General features: G+C 50.8%; 1 protein-coding gene across 1 annotated transcript in view; it reads right to left on the bottom strand.

Moving 5' to 3' along the window:
• BRINP2 (BMP/retinoic acid inducible neural specific 2) overlaps positions 1-20,039 on the bottom strand; it is a 52,364-nt gene that overhangs the window by 11,887 nt on the left and 20,438 nt on the right. The window contains exons 2-3 of the mRNA XM_073356478.1: positions 16,165-16,492; positions 896-1,086 (exon numbers count right to left, since the gene is read on the bottom strand). Of these exons, the coding sequence (XP_073212579.1) occupies positions 896-1,086; positions 16,165-16,418 (445 nt within the window). The 5' untranslated portion in view covers positions 16,419-16,492. The remainder of the gene's footprint in view (positions 1-895; positions 1,087-16,164; positions 16,493-20,039) is intronic.

Raw genomic sequence — 20,039 nt, 5'->3', positions numbered from 1 at the left:
CCCTCCATCTCTCCTGCATCTCTCATGTCCCCATCAGAGCCCTGAGCCGAGCTCCAGGCCTCGCCCCCAATGCTAAACAACCCAGTGCTTGCGGAGCATCAGGGGCATTCCTTTGGGGGGCCCAGCGACGCTTGGCCAGAGGACTGCGATTGAGTCATAGGAGACTCTCCTGCTCCGTTCAGAGATGGAGCACACCTTGCCTGATGCTCAGCAGGCCTGGCAGTGCTGAAACCAGCTGTAGGTGTTAGCCTAGGCTAAGTGGAAATGTCTGTCTGCTCCCAGCCCCATGGTCACTCAGTAAAGAGTCCCCATGCTTATTGGAGCCCTCGTATTTAGGGCTTGTTCTGCTGCTGCTTGTACCCCGTTGCTCCGAGCTGCTCCCAGACATCGAAAACATCCATGCAGCTCTTCTAAAACCCACCTCCTCTCTCCTTGCCAAACACTAGTTGCTGTTTTTATGGGCCCCACCAAACCAACAGCAGCCAAGATTTTCCAAAGTGACTAGTGGTTTGAGGGACCCAACCTGAGATGCCGGAAAGGGGCCTGATTCTCAGGAAGTGCAGCACATCCACCCTCCAAAAAAGAGGCTCTTTTCAGGGTTCTCAGGTTGGGACCCCAAAATCACTAGCCACTTTGGAAGATCTTGGCTGGTCGTCACTTCCACTGCTGAGCCAGCAACAGTGGTTCCGTGAGCAAGCAGCATCCCCAGAACCGGGCAGACCATGCTCACATCTTGATGCTGCTACATAAGTGAGGCAGGAAAGGTAGAGGCCATCTTGCTTGAGCCAGATCCTCAGCTGGTGGAAATGGACTTAACGTCACTGACATCAATGCCAATTTGCACCAGCTGAGGATCTGGCCCCAGGAGCATAACATTGGCACAGTGGGCACTTACCTCCCAGAGTGGCGGAGAGCAGGAAGTGTGTCCCGTATTTTTTAATCAGGTTTTCCGTAATCTGTTGCAGGCTGGGCCTTCGTCCCAGGAGGCGGATGTTCCGGATGAATTCAGGGGCCAAGGGCAACGGCAAGCTGAAGAAATCTTTCCTTTCCAAGGCCAAGTTATTCACCTTCCAGCGGGCAAACTCTCTGGAGAAAGAAGCCAAGGAAAAGCAGCCATGAACTCCAGTATCCAGGTGAGAGGGAGGGGAGGGTGGGGAAACAGGAGAGAACATAAATCCCCATCACAGTCACAAAGGCTGTAGTATGTACTGGTCACTGCACTGCCTTCCATTGGGGGTGGGGGGTGAAGGTAGCTCCGAGGAGACCCAAGCAAGATCAGGGCCCATTGTGCTAGGCACTGTAAAAGGCACCTCGTGAAACGGGCTCTGCCCACAAGAGCTCACGCTATAATAGACTAGACAGGATTCTCATCCCCACTTGTGACGGGCTGGACTAGGGTCCTCCCATACCCGTCCCAGGAAAGTATAGTAGAGGGGTCCTCCAAGTATAGAGAGGCTGCGTGGGATGTAGCCAATCAGGGCTAGCCATTCACAGGGTTGCAGGCTAGTATAAAAGGAGCTGCAGTGCAGCCCAGACTCAGTTGCTGTTTACAGCCAGAGGAGTGCACATGGTGCTCCTGGCTGGTGGAAGGGAACTGCAGCACCATGGACAGCTCAGTGTGGGCAGGGCCTTGGGGAGCGAGAAAGAGAAAGAGCCGCTGGCTGGCTGGCTGAGGTAAGGGTGAAGCTTTGGTGAAGACTGGGGCTGCAGGGAAGTGGCCCAGAGAACTGAAAGTGGTTGTTAAAGGGACATGGTGGCATGTGGCTGTGACTCTTAAGGTCTCTGGGTAGGGACCTGGAGTAGTGGGTGGGTCTGAGCCTCCCCCATAGGCCACTGGGGAAGTGACCTACAACTGGACAGTGATAAACCCCAGAAAGGGATCTGAACTGTTAAGAGGACCAACTGGGGCCAGAACAGACCAGGCCAGGAGAAGAGTCTCCACGGAGGAGGCCCTGAGGGCCCGGCTCCCTCCCAGGGCCAGCAGCACTGAACAACTTTGTTGCACTGATACCCCAGAAGGGCTCTGTTTGAGTTGTGTTCCATATACACTGTGTGAGACTCGGCTAGAGGGGTCACCACAGACTGAAAGAGGGGCAGACACACCCAGCCAGCGGGTACTCCTGAGAGGTGGGGTGCCACCCCATTACACACTGTACAGATCAGGAACTGAGGCACAGAGCCCAGGCTCACAAAGGGAGTCAGTGGTAGAGCAGGGAAATTGACCCAAGTCTCCTGCATTCCAGCCCAGGGCTGTAACCACAAGGCCAGCCTCCATCTCCTTCAGCTACCACCTCCCGTAATCACAAGGGCAGCCTCCCTCTCCTTCAGCTACCACCTCACATCATCTCAGTTGCTTTCCCTTCGTCTGCAGAGCCAGGCAAAGCCCAGCTCCCTCTATGCTCTGTCCTACAGGCGTGCTGGCTGCCTTTGTGGTGGAGTACATGAGCCCCCGCTGGCATGCAGCGCAATACAAATCCATGTATATAAGTCCCACATGTGTGCTGGAAACATCTCCTTTGGAGGAAACCGGGATAGGGATATTGCAATATCACCTGATTAAGTATGCCCACAGAGAACTGAATAGATTAGGGATTTAGCCAGAGTTTCTCATAACTGGCAGTAACAGACTATATCTACCCAGTCTAGCTCCCTCCAATGCGCCCCTCGTATGATCAATAACTCTGCTCTGGCAGCCGCGAGGAGAGACTGGAATGGAAACAATTCCAGCTCAGTTCAAAGGAGGTGGGGGTGAGAGAGAATGGATGGAAGCTGCATGCACAGCTGCTATTCCAAAGACCAAGGCATGGCAAGAAGTTGAAATGAAACAAATTCAGACTGGGAGTAAGGCACAGTGACGATGATGAACCACAGGTAAATCTTCCCAAGGGATGCTCCATCACTTTGCAGCGTTAGCTGAGACTTGTTACGAATTACACCTGGTAGGACACGCACACCAGTGCTACGAATTACACCTGGTAGGACACGCACACCAGTGCTACGAATTACACCTGGTAGGACACGCACACCAGTGCTGCGAATTATACCTGATAGGTCACGCACAGTTCGAATCTAGGCTGAGGCACAGAAACAAAGTCCACAACTGCAGAGTTCCCAAAAGACACTAAGTTTATTACGCTCGAGCGTGGTGCCCCCCTGCTAGCCAGGAGGGGACCCTGAATGCAAATTATACAAAGGTTATATATCTTTTAGCAAAGCATGTTGCCCTCGTGCATCGGAAACCTTAGCCAATAAACAAACCCTTGTCTTATCTACCACCTATCCCTGCTTGGTGCATTCCTCGTGCTATACCAGTATGTTAATTACACAGCATGGTCCTAAAGCTATGCATCAGTAACTTTTATTATCAGGATGGGAGGCCTCACATCAAGGCCAAGAGACAGGGAGTTAGAGACTGACAAAAACCAGATACTGGGAGTCAAGGCAGGCTGGAGACAAGGAGGAGGATTTTCACAGGGATTCAATATCTAAGGATTACTCCTCCTGGTGTATGATGTGCTGGCATTTAAACAATGGTGGGCCCCAAACCAAAATGGAGTCACATGTGCTAACTTTTCCTTAACAGACTGCATGGATGGCCTCCTCTAGGATATGCACTGGTTCCACCACATGTTAAGGACCTAAAGTGGGGATCACTGGGTGAGGTTCACTGGCCTGGGTGATGCAGGAGGTTGGCCCAGATGATTGCAATGATCCCTTCTGGCTTTCCAGTCTCTGAATCTACCCATCCCCTGCTGCTGAGGCATCCAAAGTCTTTTCACGTGTAAGCCAAATTCAAACCAGCAAGTCCATTGATAAAAAGGCCAATCCATACTGGAAGCAACTGTTGACTTCCAGCTAGGTAGCCACCACAGCCTGGGTGGGAGAGCCCCTTTGAGTAGGGTTTTCTCTGGGGAATTGTCCTGCAGTCATAATACTACATGTGATCCACACACAGCAGATGACTATTTGAAGGAGGCATTTACCACCCTTTGATATAAACAGATTAACCCGTAGGCTGTCACAGGCATTTCCCCACACCGCAGCCCAGTGAATGCTTAGGGGGACATATCCCCAGTCTCAAAGGGTTGATGGGTGGAATGGCGTGCATGTGAGAATGCTCATCAGCTAATCGTGCAACACATTTGTAGGTAGTGTGGCCAGGCTAGAAGTGCTACGTGGACTCGGCTGACAGCACAGTGGTCCCGTCTGGGAATTCTGCAGCTGAACCCTTTGCTCTGCTATGCAGCTGTGTGTATCAGCTATTCCTGGTGGGCAGGGTGCTGGAAATGTTTCCAAGGTTAGATATATAGACCGGTACTCAGAGCTAAGGCAGAGATGCCAAAAGTTCAGGCTTGCTCCACTGACACCTTGCCAGAGGGCTGCATCTAATCTGGAGGAACATTTGCCGAAGTTCAGAAATGAAAAACGCATGCACACAGCTATGCTGTCTGCTTCCCCCTTGCCTCTCCGGTGACAGACAGGTGTGGACTGCTGGCTGATGGATTCCACCCACAAGACAAACTAGTAGCTGATCATTTTTCTCCTCGTTCAATTCCCACCCTGCAGATGGTTTCAGAGAGCCCGAGCCAAAGCCAGCTGAAATCAATTAAAAGACTGCTGATGGTTTTGTATTAGCACTCAAAAAAGGCGCATGGTGATCAGTATTATAGTAGCATGAGATCAGGGCCCCAGTGTGCTATGCACTGAGATCTTGCAGCCTAAGTAGATGAGGGGTGGGAGGGGAACTAGATGAAGTGTCTTACCCAAAGGGGAGGGAGGGATAGCTCAGTGGTTTGAGCATTGGCCTGCTAAACCCAGGGTTGTGAGTTCAGTCCTTGAGGGGGCCATCACAGCTTGACACAGCTGTAGGTGAGAGGAGACTCAGTCCCTGGTATGCTGATGTACTTACATGTAAATATAATTGTACTTGGAGATTGAATAAAAAGGATTCGGAAGGCTGGGGCTCTGGCCTGTTAAAATCATTTGCCCTGGCACTCTGCCCTTCCCCATCTAAGATACTGGGCTATAGGACACGGCCGTTCCCTGGGCTATGCCTGAGCTAAGGGGACTGAGGTTTAAAATGTTATTACCCTGTAAATATAGTGTTGTCTCTAACATAGAAACACTGCTCCTATTGAAACTACAGGCAAAACTCCCGCTGACCCGTCTGGGTCTGCTTATGAATGGGAGTAGGACAGAAGGCAGCAGGGGTCCTCAGGAATACCCTCCACAGGTGTACACAGCCCCACCACCCAGAGCTCTCAAAGCAGCGTGAGGCTGCCACCTTTGCTGCTATCCCCAGACAGGGCTGTTGCAGGAACGGGGTGGAAGGGAAGGCCCGATCTGATGCTTTGCCACACAGTGTGAGAGTCTGCTCAGCTATGCCACCTCCTGGAGGTGGGAATTCTGGGAATGGAGGGGGACAGGAAAGGAAACTAGTTTGACCAATGGAACTCAAACGCTTAACCTCTCTTGGTACATAGCACCCTGGAAGGGCCGTATTACCCCGTTTTACAAACGATGAACTGAGGCACTGAGAAACACAAAGCAACTTGCCCAAAGTCAAGCAGGCAGTCTATGGCTGAGCTAGGGATTGACTCCAGATCTCCTGGGTCCCAGCTCAGTGCCCTATCCCCTAGATCATCCTTCCTACTCAGCTGTTACCCTGTCAAAAACCCTGCTAGTGCACAGGGGTTTATACCCACGCTTTGCCAGCATTGCGCCCCCTCGCCCTATGGAGGGGCACCACCAGGGGGAAGGAGGTTGGCAGCATGTGCTGGTATTGGGTAATTTGGTAAGTAACATCTCAACATCTGCAGCCTGCAAAATGTGCCATATGGTACAGGCCAAGCCCTGTTTAGCAGGACTCCCACATCCCTGGCAACATCTGCACTCGCTGCAAGCCCGGCATGGAGGCAATTTACCAGCCCGCTGTGTTCCCAAACAATGGCCCCATAAACAATGATTGGCCAATTTCATTCTAATCTTTGCAATTTTTTTCTAATTAAAATCAGGCTGTGGCTTTCAGCCGGTTTAATGAAGGGTGATTGGGAGAGATGGAGGGGAGGCTGGGGGGAGCAGCCAGCCGGAGTATCTGCCATCGCTCCAGTGATGGCACCCCATGTGGGTTTTTATTAGGTTAAATGGGCAGCACAACAGCCATGTCAGAGAGCAGACAAGCGCTTGGAGTTGCAGCTGTGAGACTGCAAAGCCCTGAGCAGCCAAGCATGCCTGCCCTTTTCACAATTGGCCTGGCCTAGGAATTACCACCACTGACAGCCTAGGGCTGCTCCCACCCCAGAGGCTATTCCAGAGGGAGAATGGAGGCTCAGGTTTGGTGCTTTTTTTTTTCATTTCGGTCACTTGTTCCTTTCCATCACCATCTTTGGGCTGTGGGCCCAGCTACTCTCAGGGGCCCAGCTGAACAGTGAGTCAGTGAGAGGGGTGAAGTCTACTATGCAGGGGGGTGACATGCTGGGAAGCAAGGAAGAGGGTGGGAGGGAGAGCACCCCTGTCCGGGAAGGACTGAGAAGAAGAGTCTGTCCAGGGGCTGAGGGAAGAAGACCAAGGGGTCTGCGTATAGAGAGCTGGGAGAAAGAGCATGGGCTGGTGTTTGGCGATAGGCCCTATTTGTCCCACTCTCCCCTGACTATGTCTGAGATCTGTCCTCTTCCAGCCACAAGTGTGGGGCCCACGTCTCAGAAGCCTTATGTCCCTTGCCTGGGGTACCTGTCTCTCTGGAATCATGTCCCTCTGCTTTGACCTGGGAGGAAGAAACGTCCCAGCCCCATTTCCTTACCTCAGACAAAGCCTCCTTTACTCTGGCTGATGAGTCGGAGGGGCAGATGCTCCTGCCATCAGAGGTCGTGGGCTAGGCCTTGGGCTTTGTTGGATGGTTAGTGGTATGGATTAGGCACCTGTCAGAGGGGCTGGGTTTTGGCCTTGAGGTCTTGCTCCTAAGTCAGCATGTGTGAGGACTTAGGAGGGAGAGAAGCTTTATTCTGACAAACCTGTTACACCCTATGGTCAGTGTCCCATCCTCATCAGCAAAGCCCCCACATATATCAGTGCTGGGCCCCCATACATCAACGCCCCTAGGTCCTGTTCCGCAGCAGGTCCCTGGCTCTCTCAGTGCCCACCCAGCTCTGCCAAAGCACTGCCACCCTGCCCTGCCTCACCTCTGGCTGTGCCAACCTGAGCATTGCCCCGCTCCCCCGAGGCACCTCAGCCCTGACGTTTAGCAGTGCCGGCTCTTCCTGCTCCCCAATGTGACTTAATCAGCACTCCCTGCTATTCCAGTTTGTGGCCATGTGCTAGCTTAGCACTTGCCCCACAAGCTTCCCCCACACTCGATTCACAGGGGACCGACAGCAAACCTGAACGCTGGGCTCCACCCAGCAAACAACAGCGCAAATCCTCAGTGCCTTGCAGGTCCTTCTCAGAGAGACTCTTTAGATCCAAGTGCAGAAGGCTCTGTCAGGTGGAGGTGGATTAGTTTACCCTGAGTTTAACGGTTGTGCTATCAAAACAAATCCAAAGGGTTGCTAGCTGATTACATGCCTCAGAGGAGCTGAGAGACAACGGTTGCCTTAATGCATGTGGGGTTCTTTCTTCCTGTCCCACCTTCGTCACCAGCATTTTCTCCGGAGACCTCTGGGTCCCACAGCAGCAGCATGGAGGCCAGGGTGGTGGTGGTGAAAATCAATCCCCTGAAGGCACCAGGGTTCCTAACATTCATAACAACAAGCTGATCACAGCACTGGCAGCAGCTGCTTTGTTTGTTGTCAAAAAGGGTCTTGTACTGAATCTCTGCTTTTCTCTGCCTTTCAAAACCCACCTCCCTGGCTGTTAGGGTTTTGTACAGAAAACCCCCATACAGTCTTTTAGAGATAATTAGGTGCATTCTGATACTCATTAAAGTGAGAAACTGACAGCACTGATTAGAGGAAGGCAGAGTGTTAGGCAAGCAATGTGCAAGATTCCCACGCATGCAGCTCTGACAAAGTGCTTCCATCGTGACCCCTGCTATTCCAGCCCTAAGTTTTCTGCTGGCTAGAAACATCAGATGCATCTAATTGTAGGTGGATGGGAGAAGGAAGAGAACAGTGAGCAAAGGCACCCCCTCAAATCAGGACACGGGGGGGGGGGGGGAGAGGAAAAAGCCCATCAGTGCCTATCTGAATAGCCGCCCGAGGTTCAAGGCTAGGGTGTTATTAATCAGCAAAAACAACTTGTGTCATCACCCCCCTCTAACTGGAATTCTCATTGTTTCCAGTACATGCCTCCCCAGCTAGAGATGACCTTCAATTAATAGTTCCCCAGGCCACTCTACTCATTCATGGCTAATGCAAGAGCTGGTTGAAAAAAAGAGAGAGGTTTTTTTTCCAGGAGTGTTTTCAAAATTTTCTAAACAATTTTTCTTCCAACGGTTTCAAAAGGGTTCATTTCTTTGGAATATTTTGTGAAAATCTGTATTTAAAATTATTTTGATTTCAAAATTTTTCACTTTTTCCTCCAGTTTTTGGGAACTGGGGGTGGTTTGTTTTCTGTTTTTTGCCCTCTTTTTCATTTTTCCACTAAAAAGGGGAGAGAAAAAGAGGGAAATAAAGGGGAAAATGAAAACTTTGACATGTTTGGATTTGGGGTTGTCCTGAAAAATGGAAAACTTCAAAAAAAAGCCCCTGGGCCTATGATATTTACATGCATGCTACATATAATATAATACATTGTATTATACCTTGCCTACAACAATGGGGTCCTAGTCTGTGCCTATTGCAATATAAATAATTACTACACCACAAAAAAACCTCCATTAAAAGAACATTATTAAGGTTGCAAAGTCAAGCGTTCAAAAGTTAGGAAATGCTAGAATTAAGGTTGCCTGTGTCACCTTAATTTGCCCTCCTTGTGCGTATGCTGTATGGTACACTCTTTAATTATGTGATCACATACTTTTTTCCCCCTAGAGCTCTGTCTCCTTCAGTGCACAGGCTGGACAGTGCTCACTGAAGGATCAGCTAGCCAATATTTTGTTTTCTCCTCATTATTCAATGGGTGGCCCTAGGCCTTATTTACGGCACACTATTCCAACCCTATCTGAAGATACAATTATTAATTTCCTCATGGGCTTCTCTGTGGTGCTTGTCACTCCAGTATAGGAGTGCTTCACAAATATTAATTCATCGTCACAATACCCCTGTGAGATATAAGGGTATTATCTCCATTTTCCAGATTAGGAGCGCACAGAGATAAAAGTAAAACCCACTAATTTTAGAGACACCTAGGGCCCAGTTGTTTTAGAGAACTTGGTATTATTTATAGTACATTATGTGTTTAAAGCGCAGCTCCCATTGACTTCAGTTGCAGCGGTGCAACTCAGTGCTTCTGCAAATCAGATCACAGGATCTCAATTCAGGCACCCAGAAAATGAGGAACACACAATTAGTGGCCCTCTGTGAAAAGCTGTGTTTAGGTGACTTGCCCAGCGTCACACAGAATCTCTGTGGCAGAGGCAGGGATAGAATTCAGTTCTCCAGGGCAGCATTTGACTGCCTTAGCCATGAGACCATTCTTTCTCTTCTTGCAGTCCCCTGCCTCCTTCACTACACCCATTCCCAATTGCAACAAATGAGGCAAGGTCCTACAGGCAATAGCCTCCTTCACTACACAGCCTGATTAGTCTCCAGAGCAGATCCATGCCACACACCAAATGAGGCAAGAATTTTGTGGAAGAAAATTGTGTGTGATCCTGTAATTAACAATGGTATCATAATGCCTATGCACAAGGGTGCCAAATTAAGGTTACACACCAAACTTAATTCTGGAATTTCCTAACTTTTGAGTATTTGACTTTGCAACCTATGCCATTTTTAATGTGTGTGATTTAATGGGTTTTTAAAAAAGCAAACTGAACAGACAGAAATTCTGTCACGTGGCATCATATTGACACCCCATATGATTCATTGCAGTCTGACATCATGCCCACATAAAATAATGAAGCGGCTAATATGAGTCTCAATTAATAAAGAACTAAAGGAGGGTAATATAAATAATGCCAATCAACATGGGTTTGTGGAAAATAAATCCTGTCAAACTAATCTGGATATATTTTTTTGATGGGATTACGCATTCAGTTGATCAAGATAATAGTGTTGATGCAATATACTTAGACTTCTGTAACGTGTTTGTCTTGATACCACACAACATTTTGATTACAAAACTAGAACGGGACCAAATAAATATGGCACACTTTGAATGGATTAAAAACTGGCTGACTGATAGATCTCAAATATAACTTTATACGCTGAATCATCATCAAGCGGGTGCGTTTCTAGTGAGGTCCTCTGGGGATCAGTTCTTGGCCCCAACATTTTTATCAATGACTTGAAAGAAAACATAAAATCATCACTGATAAAATTTGCAGATGACCCAAAAATTGGGGGAGTGGTAAATAATGAAGAGGACAGGTCACTGATACAGAGTGCTCTGGATCGCTTGGTAAGCTGGGTGCAAACAAACAATATGAGTTATTTTGACACAGCTAAATGTAAACCTGTACATCTAGGAACAAAGAAGGTAGGCCATACAAACAGGATGGGGCACTCTACCCTGGGAAGCAGTGACTCTGAAAAAGATTTGGGGGTTATGGTGGATAATCAGCTGAACATGAGCTCCCAGTGCAAGGCTGTGGTGAAAAGGGCTAATGTGATCTTTGGATGCATAAACAGGAATCACAAGTAGGAGTAGAGAGGTTATTTTACCCCTGTATTTGGCACTGGTGCGACCACTGCTGGAATCCTGTGTCCAGTTCTAGTGTCCACAAATCAAGAAGGACGTTGATAAATTGGAGAGGATTCAGAGAAAAGCAATGAGAACGATTAGAGGATTAGAAAACATGCCTTACAGTGACAGACTCAAAGAGCTCAATCTATTTAGCTTAACAAAGAGAAGGTTAAAGGATGACTTGATCACAGTGCATAAGTACCAGCCTGGTGAACAAATATTGGCTAATGGGCTCTTCAATTGCGCAGAGAAAGGGATAACAAGAAGTGGACGCTAGACAAATTCAGACTGGAAATGTGTGTATTTTTAATAGTGAGGGTAATTAAGCATTGAAACAACTTCTGAGGGGTGATGGTGGATGCTCTATCACTGGACATCTTTAGGTCTTTGGGTGTTTTGCTAAAAGCTCTGCTCTCGGAATTGTTTTGGGGGAACTTCTCTGGCCTGTTACGCAGGGGGTCAGACTAGAAGATCACAGTGTTCCTTTCTGGCCTTGGAATCCAGGAATCTGCAGGGTTGGAATCCTTTGCTCCCCAGCATAGATCTCTGCCACTGGAGCTGATGGAGGATCTGTAGTAGTAGCAGGTGGATAGCAGTATTATTAGCCTCTTTCTGGACCAGCACCAGAAGAGGGGGATGGGACAACTTGCCAGTAGGTTCACAGCTATTTGCTGACAGCAGAGAAATGATATGGTTCAGGAATCTTGGGTTCCATTCCAGGCTCTGGAGGGGTGTGTGCTCCAGTGGGCACAGTCTTTTCTGCATCTGTTTCCACACCTCCCCAAGCTTGACTGTTCTGTACTGTTCCCTCCACTCTGTCCCTGTCTCAGTCCTGTTTCTTCCCCACTCCTGGCTCCTGATTCCAGTTCAGTTTGCCCCACATCGCTAGTCCCAGTCTCCACTCTCAGGCCTCTCATTCCAGTCCCAGTCTCCTTGCCCAGCCAGTCTGAGTCCACCTCTCTCAACTCTTCATCCAGTCTGTCTCTCTCCTCTGGCTTTAGCCTCCAGTCAGCCCCTGCCAACCTGCTCACCTTCCCTGTCCCCAGTGGCTCTCTGACCCAGCTCATCATCTGATCTCAGTTCCCCCTCACACCCACTGGTTCCCAGTCTCTCCCTCATTTCCTTCCTCAGCTCCAGTCTTTCCTGGCTCCCACTCCAGTTTCCTTGCCTAGCCACTCCCAGCCTGCCCCCACCCCCACCCCAACTACCAGTCACATTTCCCCTCCCCTCTAGTCCCAGTCTCCTCCCAAGGCTCCTGGTCCCAACCTACTCCCTCAGGTCCGCCTCTTGTCCCCTCTGTATTCGAACCAGGCAGCTGCCTCCGCCATGGGGGGTAGGCCCAGCAGGGAGGTCACAGAGAGCACAGGGGAGCCCAGATCCCTGCCCTCGGTTCCAGTGCCCATTCCGGCTGGGCCCAGCCTGTGGCAGCCCAGAGCTGCAATTGCAGCAAAAGTCTTGCTCGGCCCCAGGTTGGCGCATGCTCAGCGTGGATGAAATCTTCAGGGAATTTACCTTTGAAGTACTAGCCAGTCTCTATACAGTACCTCTAGGGAGGAGGGGGTAGATTAGATTGGTCTCCGTGGATTCTGTGCTAGCTCCCATTGTGAGGGTTGCTTGGGGTTTGTGACACAGACTCCTGCTGGTTCAGAACTAAACAAAGACCCACCAGAGTCCTTTCCCATAGGCCACCACATTGTTCCTGGGGTTATGACTTTGGGCCGCCTCTTACCACAGTCTGCCTGAGGACTGGGGCGGGGGGAGTCAGTTCCATCAACCCCAAGCCCATGTGCTTCCCAACACTCCCGTCCATTTACTCCAGATGTCTGGGGCGAGCCGTGGCTGAACCAGGCAGGAAAATAGGTCCTCAGAAGAGCTATTTAAGGGTGAAATCCACAACCCTCTGTGCAGGAGACCAGCCCAATGCCTAGGCACCACTGAAGCCTGAGGACTTAAGCAGGGCTAAAAGGGAGGTACAGGCCCTGTCCGTTTCACCCCCCATGTGAGGAAGTCAGGGATTCCCTGTGCCAATGGGGAATCCAGCTGAGCTTCCAGCGGGTGACCAGACAGGCACACAAAACACCACCCAGATTTCACTTCCCCAACAATTTTGTGCTCATGCTTTCCCAGTGAGCAATGTCCTCTCCAATAGCCACACAGCCCTGTGTCCCCTACCCTCTGTACATTGGTGCTAACAAGCAGCTCCCTTCCCCACTTCTGTCACCCAAACGCCTCTGGCACCGCAGTGACAGCCGTGGCAGATTAAAGCGGAGTTTTCCCGATGCCAAGAGCAAGATGTTGATTGCCTTCAAATAGTCATCTTTTCTTTTCTTTTCTCCTCCCTATCCCCGCCCCCAGCAGAGCCTCTCTCTGCACCTCACAGACTATCTTTGTTTTGGCAACCTGCCTCCTCTCCAGAACCTGCTCTTCTGAAAGGGTGTAGAAATTAACCCTTTGTGTGCAGCGGCAGGTGAAGATGCCTTGTCTCTTCTTTCTCTCGTGGAGGAATCCTGTGAGCTGCCTGGGTTGCACTCGGACAGAATGGGGCAGCCTTTTCCTAGTCGCTGACCCAAGGCTAGACTGGAGCAAGGAGCCATCTTTCCCCTGCCTTGCATCCACCATGCAGGGGTCAGGAAGGATTGCAGCCCCTGTGCTCAGGACAGTGGAAGGAGCACTCCCTCCTACCACTCCTGGGGACATGGAAGGGGGAAGCCAAGGCTCCATTTCCCCTCTTCACTGATCACTGGAGCTGGCTGGGCAGATGGTGGGGGGAGTGTAGGCTAAACCATTCTAAGAGATGGTACAGGGAGGGTGCATGTGTACCCATGGAACGAATGGGGCTCTATGTCCCCCTCTAGTGGCTGCTCCACATCAGAGGTTAATGGGCCTACCATAGCCTCTCATGCTTTTAGCTTTGGGGCTAGGGTGATCAGATGTTCCGATTTTATAGGGACAGTCCCAATTTTGGGGGCTTTTTCTTATATAGGCTTCTATTACCCCCCACCCCTTGTCCCAGTTTTTCACATTTGCTTGTCTAGTCACCCTATCTCAGGCTGAAACCCCAAGTTGGGGAAAGGGCTGTACTTTCCCAAGCCACAATCTCTCCCTGAGATAATACAGCTCCAGGCTGGCCCTCAGTGCAGGCCATTGTGCCAAGCACCCTCTGGCCCGTCACTGAGAGAATGACATGCCAACAGCCTTTCTCTGCTGCGCACAAGGGTGTTGAAAGGTTGCAGTCTGGGAGCTGGCAAAGCACTCAGGGATGCTCAGATGGCCAGGCCAGAGACATGAAAAGTGGTGGTGTTAGAGCTATCACTGTTTTTCCTGCCTATAAAATGATCCAGCCCTTTATCAAAGCCCATCACGCTGCCTGACTTGCTCCTGCAAGACTCGGCCCCACAGGCCCTCTCTGACATAAGCTCCGAGAAGAACCTGTCCCTGTTTGCTCTACATATGCAAGCAGGATGGCCTATAAATAGCATGTCTATCCCAGCGCTCTCTGAAATCGCAGTAAGGTCTGATGGCATCACGGGGTTCTTTGTTTTTTTTTCCTTTCTCAATCACATTTAGCTTTGGTTCAACCTGCTTGTGCACTGAGCTGCCTGCTCTGGATTCCAAGGCCTGGCTCGCTACTGCACCCATCAGAATTCATCCTGCTCCTGCTCTAGAATCAGCTCTGTGCCAGCTGGTGAGGTGAATGACACTGAAGCCTCACTGATTTGCACTTGCTGGCCCAGATTATGCTGAGTACAGTGGAGAGGGGGAGGAGGAGGGCTTTTGGGAGCCAGATGTGGCCAGTTACAGCTTCCTAAATCTCTACCCCTGGACTCAGACAGTTTAGAGCAGCATCAAACTGCACCAGCTGGCTATGGCCCCATAGGGATCACATGGCAGCTGGAAACTGCCAAAGGACTAGGCACATTGGGCACTCCACTTGCTGCTTCCTTCCACCTTTACATTGACATGCCCTCTGCACTACTAGGGATATCCCCGAGAAAGCCTGGAAGACGGTTTCTGCTCCCTTGGCACCCCCTGATCAGCACCCAAGGACGGAAGATCTGAGAATCTGGGCTGTTAGCGTTATTTATTTCTAGTACAAGAGAGGCTAGAGGCTGAAACTGAGATCAAGGCCTCACCATGCCCAGACCCAATGCACCTCAGGACGGGGACTGGCTCATACTGTGGGCCGCACAGCCTGGCTTAAAAGCTCATGTCTGACTGGGACAGGATTTGCCCGAGTTAGTGACTCCGTGAGTAAATGAACAAACACAATACCTAAAAACCCACCCTGGGATCTAGCATCCCCAAACAGGCTTTGTTCAGTTATTTAGACAAAAGGGGTTCAATTATGCATGACAATATTTCCTTGTTAACTAGTTCCGCCTCTCAGCCGGCTGAAGCCCCAGGGTGGTCAGTGGAGTAACGCAGGGAGGTTAGCAAAGGTCGGGTGTATTTGATTTGGAAACTCCTTGGGCCTAATCCAGCCCTGGCTTTAATGAATTTGATCCTTTCTATTTAAACTGCAAACCCAGGGCCAAATACCACTTGCAGACGTGTGTGTGTCATTGAGAAGGGCAGAATTTGGCTCACACTGAGTGAGCCTCTTGCGTTATCCCCAGTGGTAACGTACGAATGCGCATCAAAGCAGCAGAGTTGGGACAGTGGTTCCTGAGGATTTGCCGGGATTTGTTTGCAGTCACCCAGTCCATGGCAGGGGGAGGGGAGGAGAGTCACCCCATGGGGGCTTATGTGGGAATTAAGAGGTGAAAGGCACTCCTATCTGAGCAGATCTGTTATATTCCACTAGAGGACAGCAATGCACACACATGCACATACACACGCTAGCTCCGGGGTGGCCAACCTGAGCCTGAGAAAGAGCCAGAATTTACCAACGAGCCACAGTAATACGTCAGCAGCCCCCCATCAGCTCCCACCCCCGCTCCCAGTGCCTCCCACCCACCAGCAGCCCCAACAATCAGCGCCTCCCCCTCCTCCCCACACCTCCCGATCAGCTGTTTCGTGGTGTGTAGGAGGCTCTGGGGAGGAGGGGGAGGAGCGAGGGCACGGCAGGCTCGGGGGAAGGGGTGGAGTGGGGGGCAGGGCCTGTGGCAGAGCCAGGGGTTGAGCAGTGAGTACCCCCGACCCATTGGAAAGTTGGCACCTGTAGCTCCAGCCCTGGAGTTGGTGCCTAGACAAGGAGCCTCATATTAGCTTCTGAAGAGCTGCAGGTGGCTCCGGAGCCATAGGTTGGCCGCCCCTGCGCTAGCTTGTCATATTTGCCTTCCCCACCCTGTCTCTCTTTTCTCCCCTCCTCTCCCCGCGCGTTCACCTCGCCCCTGTAGAGAGACAGCCTCCTAGGGAAGGAACACCAGCTCCCCCTCTCACCTGTAGATCCTGTACCTGGTGGTGAAACCCTGCCGGTAGCGCTCGGCGAAGTCAGTGTATTCCTGAGCTCGGTGAAATGGTCCCCGGTCGGTGAGCAGCCAGTCCAGCGGCGCCTGGCCGGGGGAGGAGGCGGCGGCATGCTGGTCAGGCACCGGGCTGGCAGCGGTGGCCACTGCTAACCCCCAGCAGCACAGACTCAGGGCCGATGCCCATGGGACCATCAGCCGGAGCCCTTCAAACTGCTGCCACCTCATGCTTCTCCTGCGCGGTTGGCTTCTTCATTCTCTCGCCACTCTCTCCCCCTCAGTGCTCCTCAGGGCCTCCAGCGCTGCAACGGCATGAGGGGAAGGGCATTAGTGAGAGAGACCGACAGGCAGAGAACCCACTGGTAGCTTATGTGCTGTTACGCTGGGTACTGGGGAGAAACGCATAGCGGCACATAGCTAGGTCCGAAACCCATCGGTGGCTGTTTGTTCTACCCTGACTTTAGCATTTGTCTGCGTGTTTGGTGCTGGATTCCAAAGTCCTCTCTTTACCAGAACAGCTACCACATGGGCAATATCAGGACAGGCTTGCCCCACGCTGTCCCACCAGCTTAGCTCAGCTCTGATCTGGAAGAAGCAGCTCCCATGAGTATGGGAAATTCCTTCTCCATGACCTGTTCTGGCCTTGAGCTGTGGCCGCTGACCAGAGCGCCCCGGGTCTCGGCTATGGGATGGTGATGTGGGTGGGGTAGAGAGACACAAAGGGAGAAGGTGCAGGGCTCTAGGACAGAGGGCAATTCACGAGGTTTGGGGACAAAGCTGCAAAATGCAATACCACTTTGACAGATTCCAGAGGGTGTCGGGCATGCCACTCCCCCCAGTTTCATCCAGTTCATTAAATGCCCTGCCGTTTGGCAAAAAGGCAGCATCGTATCTGGGAAACGTTTGCTGTTCTCCTCCAGGCCCCCTGCTGATGGTGACCTTCCAAGATGGGCCTGGCCCAAAGATAGCTCCTTGTCCATCCCGCCGCAAGGCATTTTTGCAACATGTTGCTATGGATGTGACTTCTTGGGGCAGCTCCAGTGGAGATTTCTATGGGCTTCCATGGATTTAGGATCTGAGACCTAGCGTCTCATCTCAGGGTGTGCATCTAACCCCGAGGAGTCATAGCTACTTGCTTGAGGACCAGTTCCCTTTAGCATCACTGTATCCGAAACCACGCCCGGCTGCTACCTTGCTCCTTAATTGTGTGGCACCCTTCCCAACCCTCCCTCCTTTGCTGCATGGATGCTCCTACCCACTGACTGGACCTGCCATGCACACAGAGGAGTGGACTCATGTGCTCTGGATGGGGTGCACAGTCCCAAAAGCCACTATCTAGTATGTGCTCGCTCTGCACAAACCTACTGCACCCAGCTTATTCCTTTGGTCCAGGGTTCTTATTGCTGAGGAAATGAAATGCTCAGTAACAGCAAGGGGAACAATTTGTCAGCATCGCAGTCCTGACTGCCAAATCAACTAGACAAACAAACAAAAAAAAACCAGACAGCCGGAAAACCAAACAAACCAATAAACTGTTGAAGAAACATGTATCACTTCCAACCAAGGTCAGAGCTCTGAGGCACCAAAGTGGTGAGAAAACTGGGCCAGGAGCATCCCTCTGGGAGTGGCTGGGTGGCAAGTGCTTTGTAAAGGTCACTCTCAAGGGAGGGTGCTAAGCACTTGACAATTTGGTCCTGGGCATCTTCTTTTCCTGGGGCTGGTACCTGATGTCCAGTCCAGGCAGGCAAAGAAATCCTCTTTCACAACCATTTCCCAAGTGCATTAGCACATAGAGAAGGGCCCCTTTATCTGTCTAACATGGCAGCCTGTCCCTTTAAGGGTCAGCTGGCCCTCTCCAATTAGCCCCCTCTGTGCCATAATTAGCTGCCTCTCCTTCTGAGGAGGTGGGACTAATGGGGCCATTTGTGAGTATGGTGAATAGCTGTGCTTTGTAAAAAGACAGAGAGAGAGAGAGAGAGAGCACAGTTGGGGGAGCAAGCTGTGGTAGCAACTGCAGAAAGCAGGTATTTCTGGCAGGGTGTGCCACCCACAGGGTGCAATGGAGGTCCCTGGGAGAAGCTTGTGGGCTACATGGGGAGGAAGGCAGTGGGGGAAAGCTGCCTATGGGGAGAAAGTGCCCTGCTAAAGGAGCAAGAACTCTGCAGGCCTGTGGGAGTAGGGGTAAAGAGCAGGGAACTCCAATGAGCAATAGACTGTGAGAGAGACTCCAAAGGAAGCATCCTGGAATCCAGCTTTCTCTAAAGGAGACAGAAAGCCTTCAATATAGCCTAGAATGGGCTTAGTTCTCTGCCCCGAAGGTGGGTGGAAGAACAAGACTTCTGTTATCCTGGAAAGGGCCTGAACTTGAAAGGTGACCTGGCTGGAGGGCTGGGCCCCAGGAGATCCAGGCTGTTGGAGAACCAGCTTGGCTGACAACTAGGTGGTGCTGAAATAGAAGAATCCCTGCATTCCTGTGTCCTGATTTGAGGGGTTGCTCTGGTGGTGAGTACCCCCTATTGCAGTCTGCCACTAGTGGCAGCCTTTATTTACACTGTATTGGTTCTGCCCATAAGGGATCTGATACTGGAGCAGTCTTAGTGAGAGACCAGAGTCTCCCATCCATCTGGTCGCTGGCTGGGTCAGCATTTTGCTCATAACCAGATCTGACCTCAAAGCAAGACCCTCATGGCCCCTTGGCAGGGGGTGACCCAATAAGGGGCATCCTGTGGTGGATTCAGGAGGAGGTGTGGTGAACCTGTCTTCTTACCTCGTAACAGATATTTCAGGAGGGATTTGAGTGCCCACCCGGAATGGATGCTCGGTAGGAGCTTTGCTTTGTGAGTCCGCGTTTCCTGCTTGCTTGATTGGAGGCGGGGTTGGATGAAGATGGTGAGTTACAAGGTTCAAGGCCTTCTGCTCAGCAGAATCTGACTGTGGATACAGCATTTTCTTCCTTATTAGGGGTTTTTCTCAGGCAGAGAGGACTAAAAATATCTACAGAACAAAGATGAGTTCAAAGTCCGCACCAACACTTTTGACTTCAGCTTTTTTTTAAGCTGAAATAAAGGCAGGGGTGTAAAAGTACATAGCTGGAAGCACTTGTTGGCATGTAGTTAGGCGATTAAGGAGGCACTTGCTGGCCATGCCTGAAGTTGCTTCTGTCACAGTGATGGCAAGTCTGCCAGCGGGGGAGGTTCTAGCTCTGGAACAACCTTACAGAGGAATCCAGACTCTGACTGTCTTTAGGAAACACTGCAAGGATGTCATCTTTAGAAAGCCTTTCCACCGTAAGTGATGCTCCCAATTCAAACACTTTTTAATCCAATCCCCCTTAAAAAAAAACCCTAAGCCAAGCAGAGTTCTGACCCAGTAAAGCAAGAACTGCCGGAGACTCCATGAAGTCTGCTAGGGGCTTTGCTATTGATTTTACGTGGAAGCTGCTGAGATAGGGTTTTCAAGGCAATTCCTGCTTGCTATGGCTCATCCCTGTGCTCTTGTTATGGTGCCAGGAGATTTTGACCAATTAAGCTCAAAACAACAAGCCCCCGTCTGCACAGCTGCTTCATGTCTGTCTTTGGGCTTTTCCAGAAGGTGAAGTCAATCTAATTGGTAGATGACCTCAAACTGTAGATGCAACAAACACACAGGAGAGGAGCAAACATCAAGTAACCTGGGCAGATTAGTGGCTAGGGGAAAGGGCTAGGAATCGGGAGCCTTGGTTTTCATCCCTGGTTCTGCTCCCAAACCAGTGTGATCTTCGCCAAACCTGTTCCCTTCTCTCTGCCTCCGCTTCCCCCATCTTCTGACTTACAATACTTCCCTTCCCCTGGAGATATATGCATGACCCTT

This window comes from Lepidochelys kempii, chromosome 8 (assembly GCF_965140265.1).
Source record: "Lepidochelys kempii isolate rLepKem1 chromosome 8, rLepKem1.hap2, whole genome shotgun sequence".
In the NCBI taxonomy this organism is placed as follows: domain Eukaryota; kingdom Metazoa; phylum Chordata; order Testudines; family Cheloniidae; genus Lepidochelys; species Lepidochelys kempii.
Note: the sequence above shows the minus strand (reverse complement) of the source record. Positions and strands in the feature narration are given on the sequence as shown.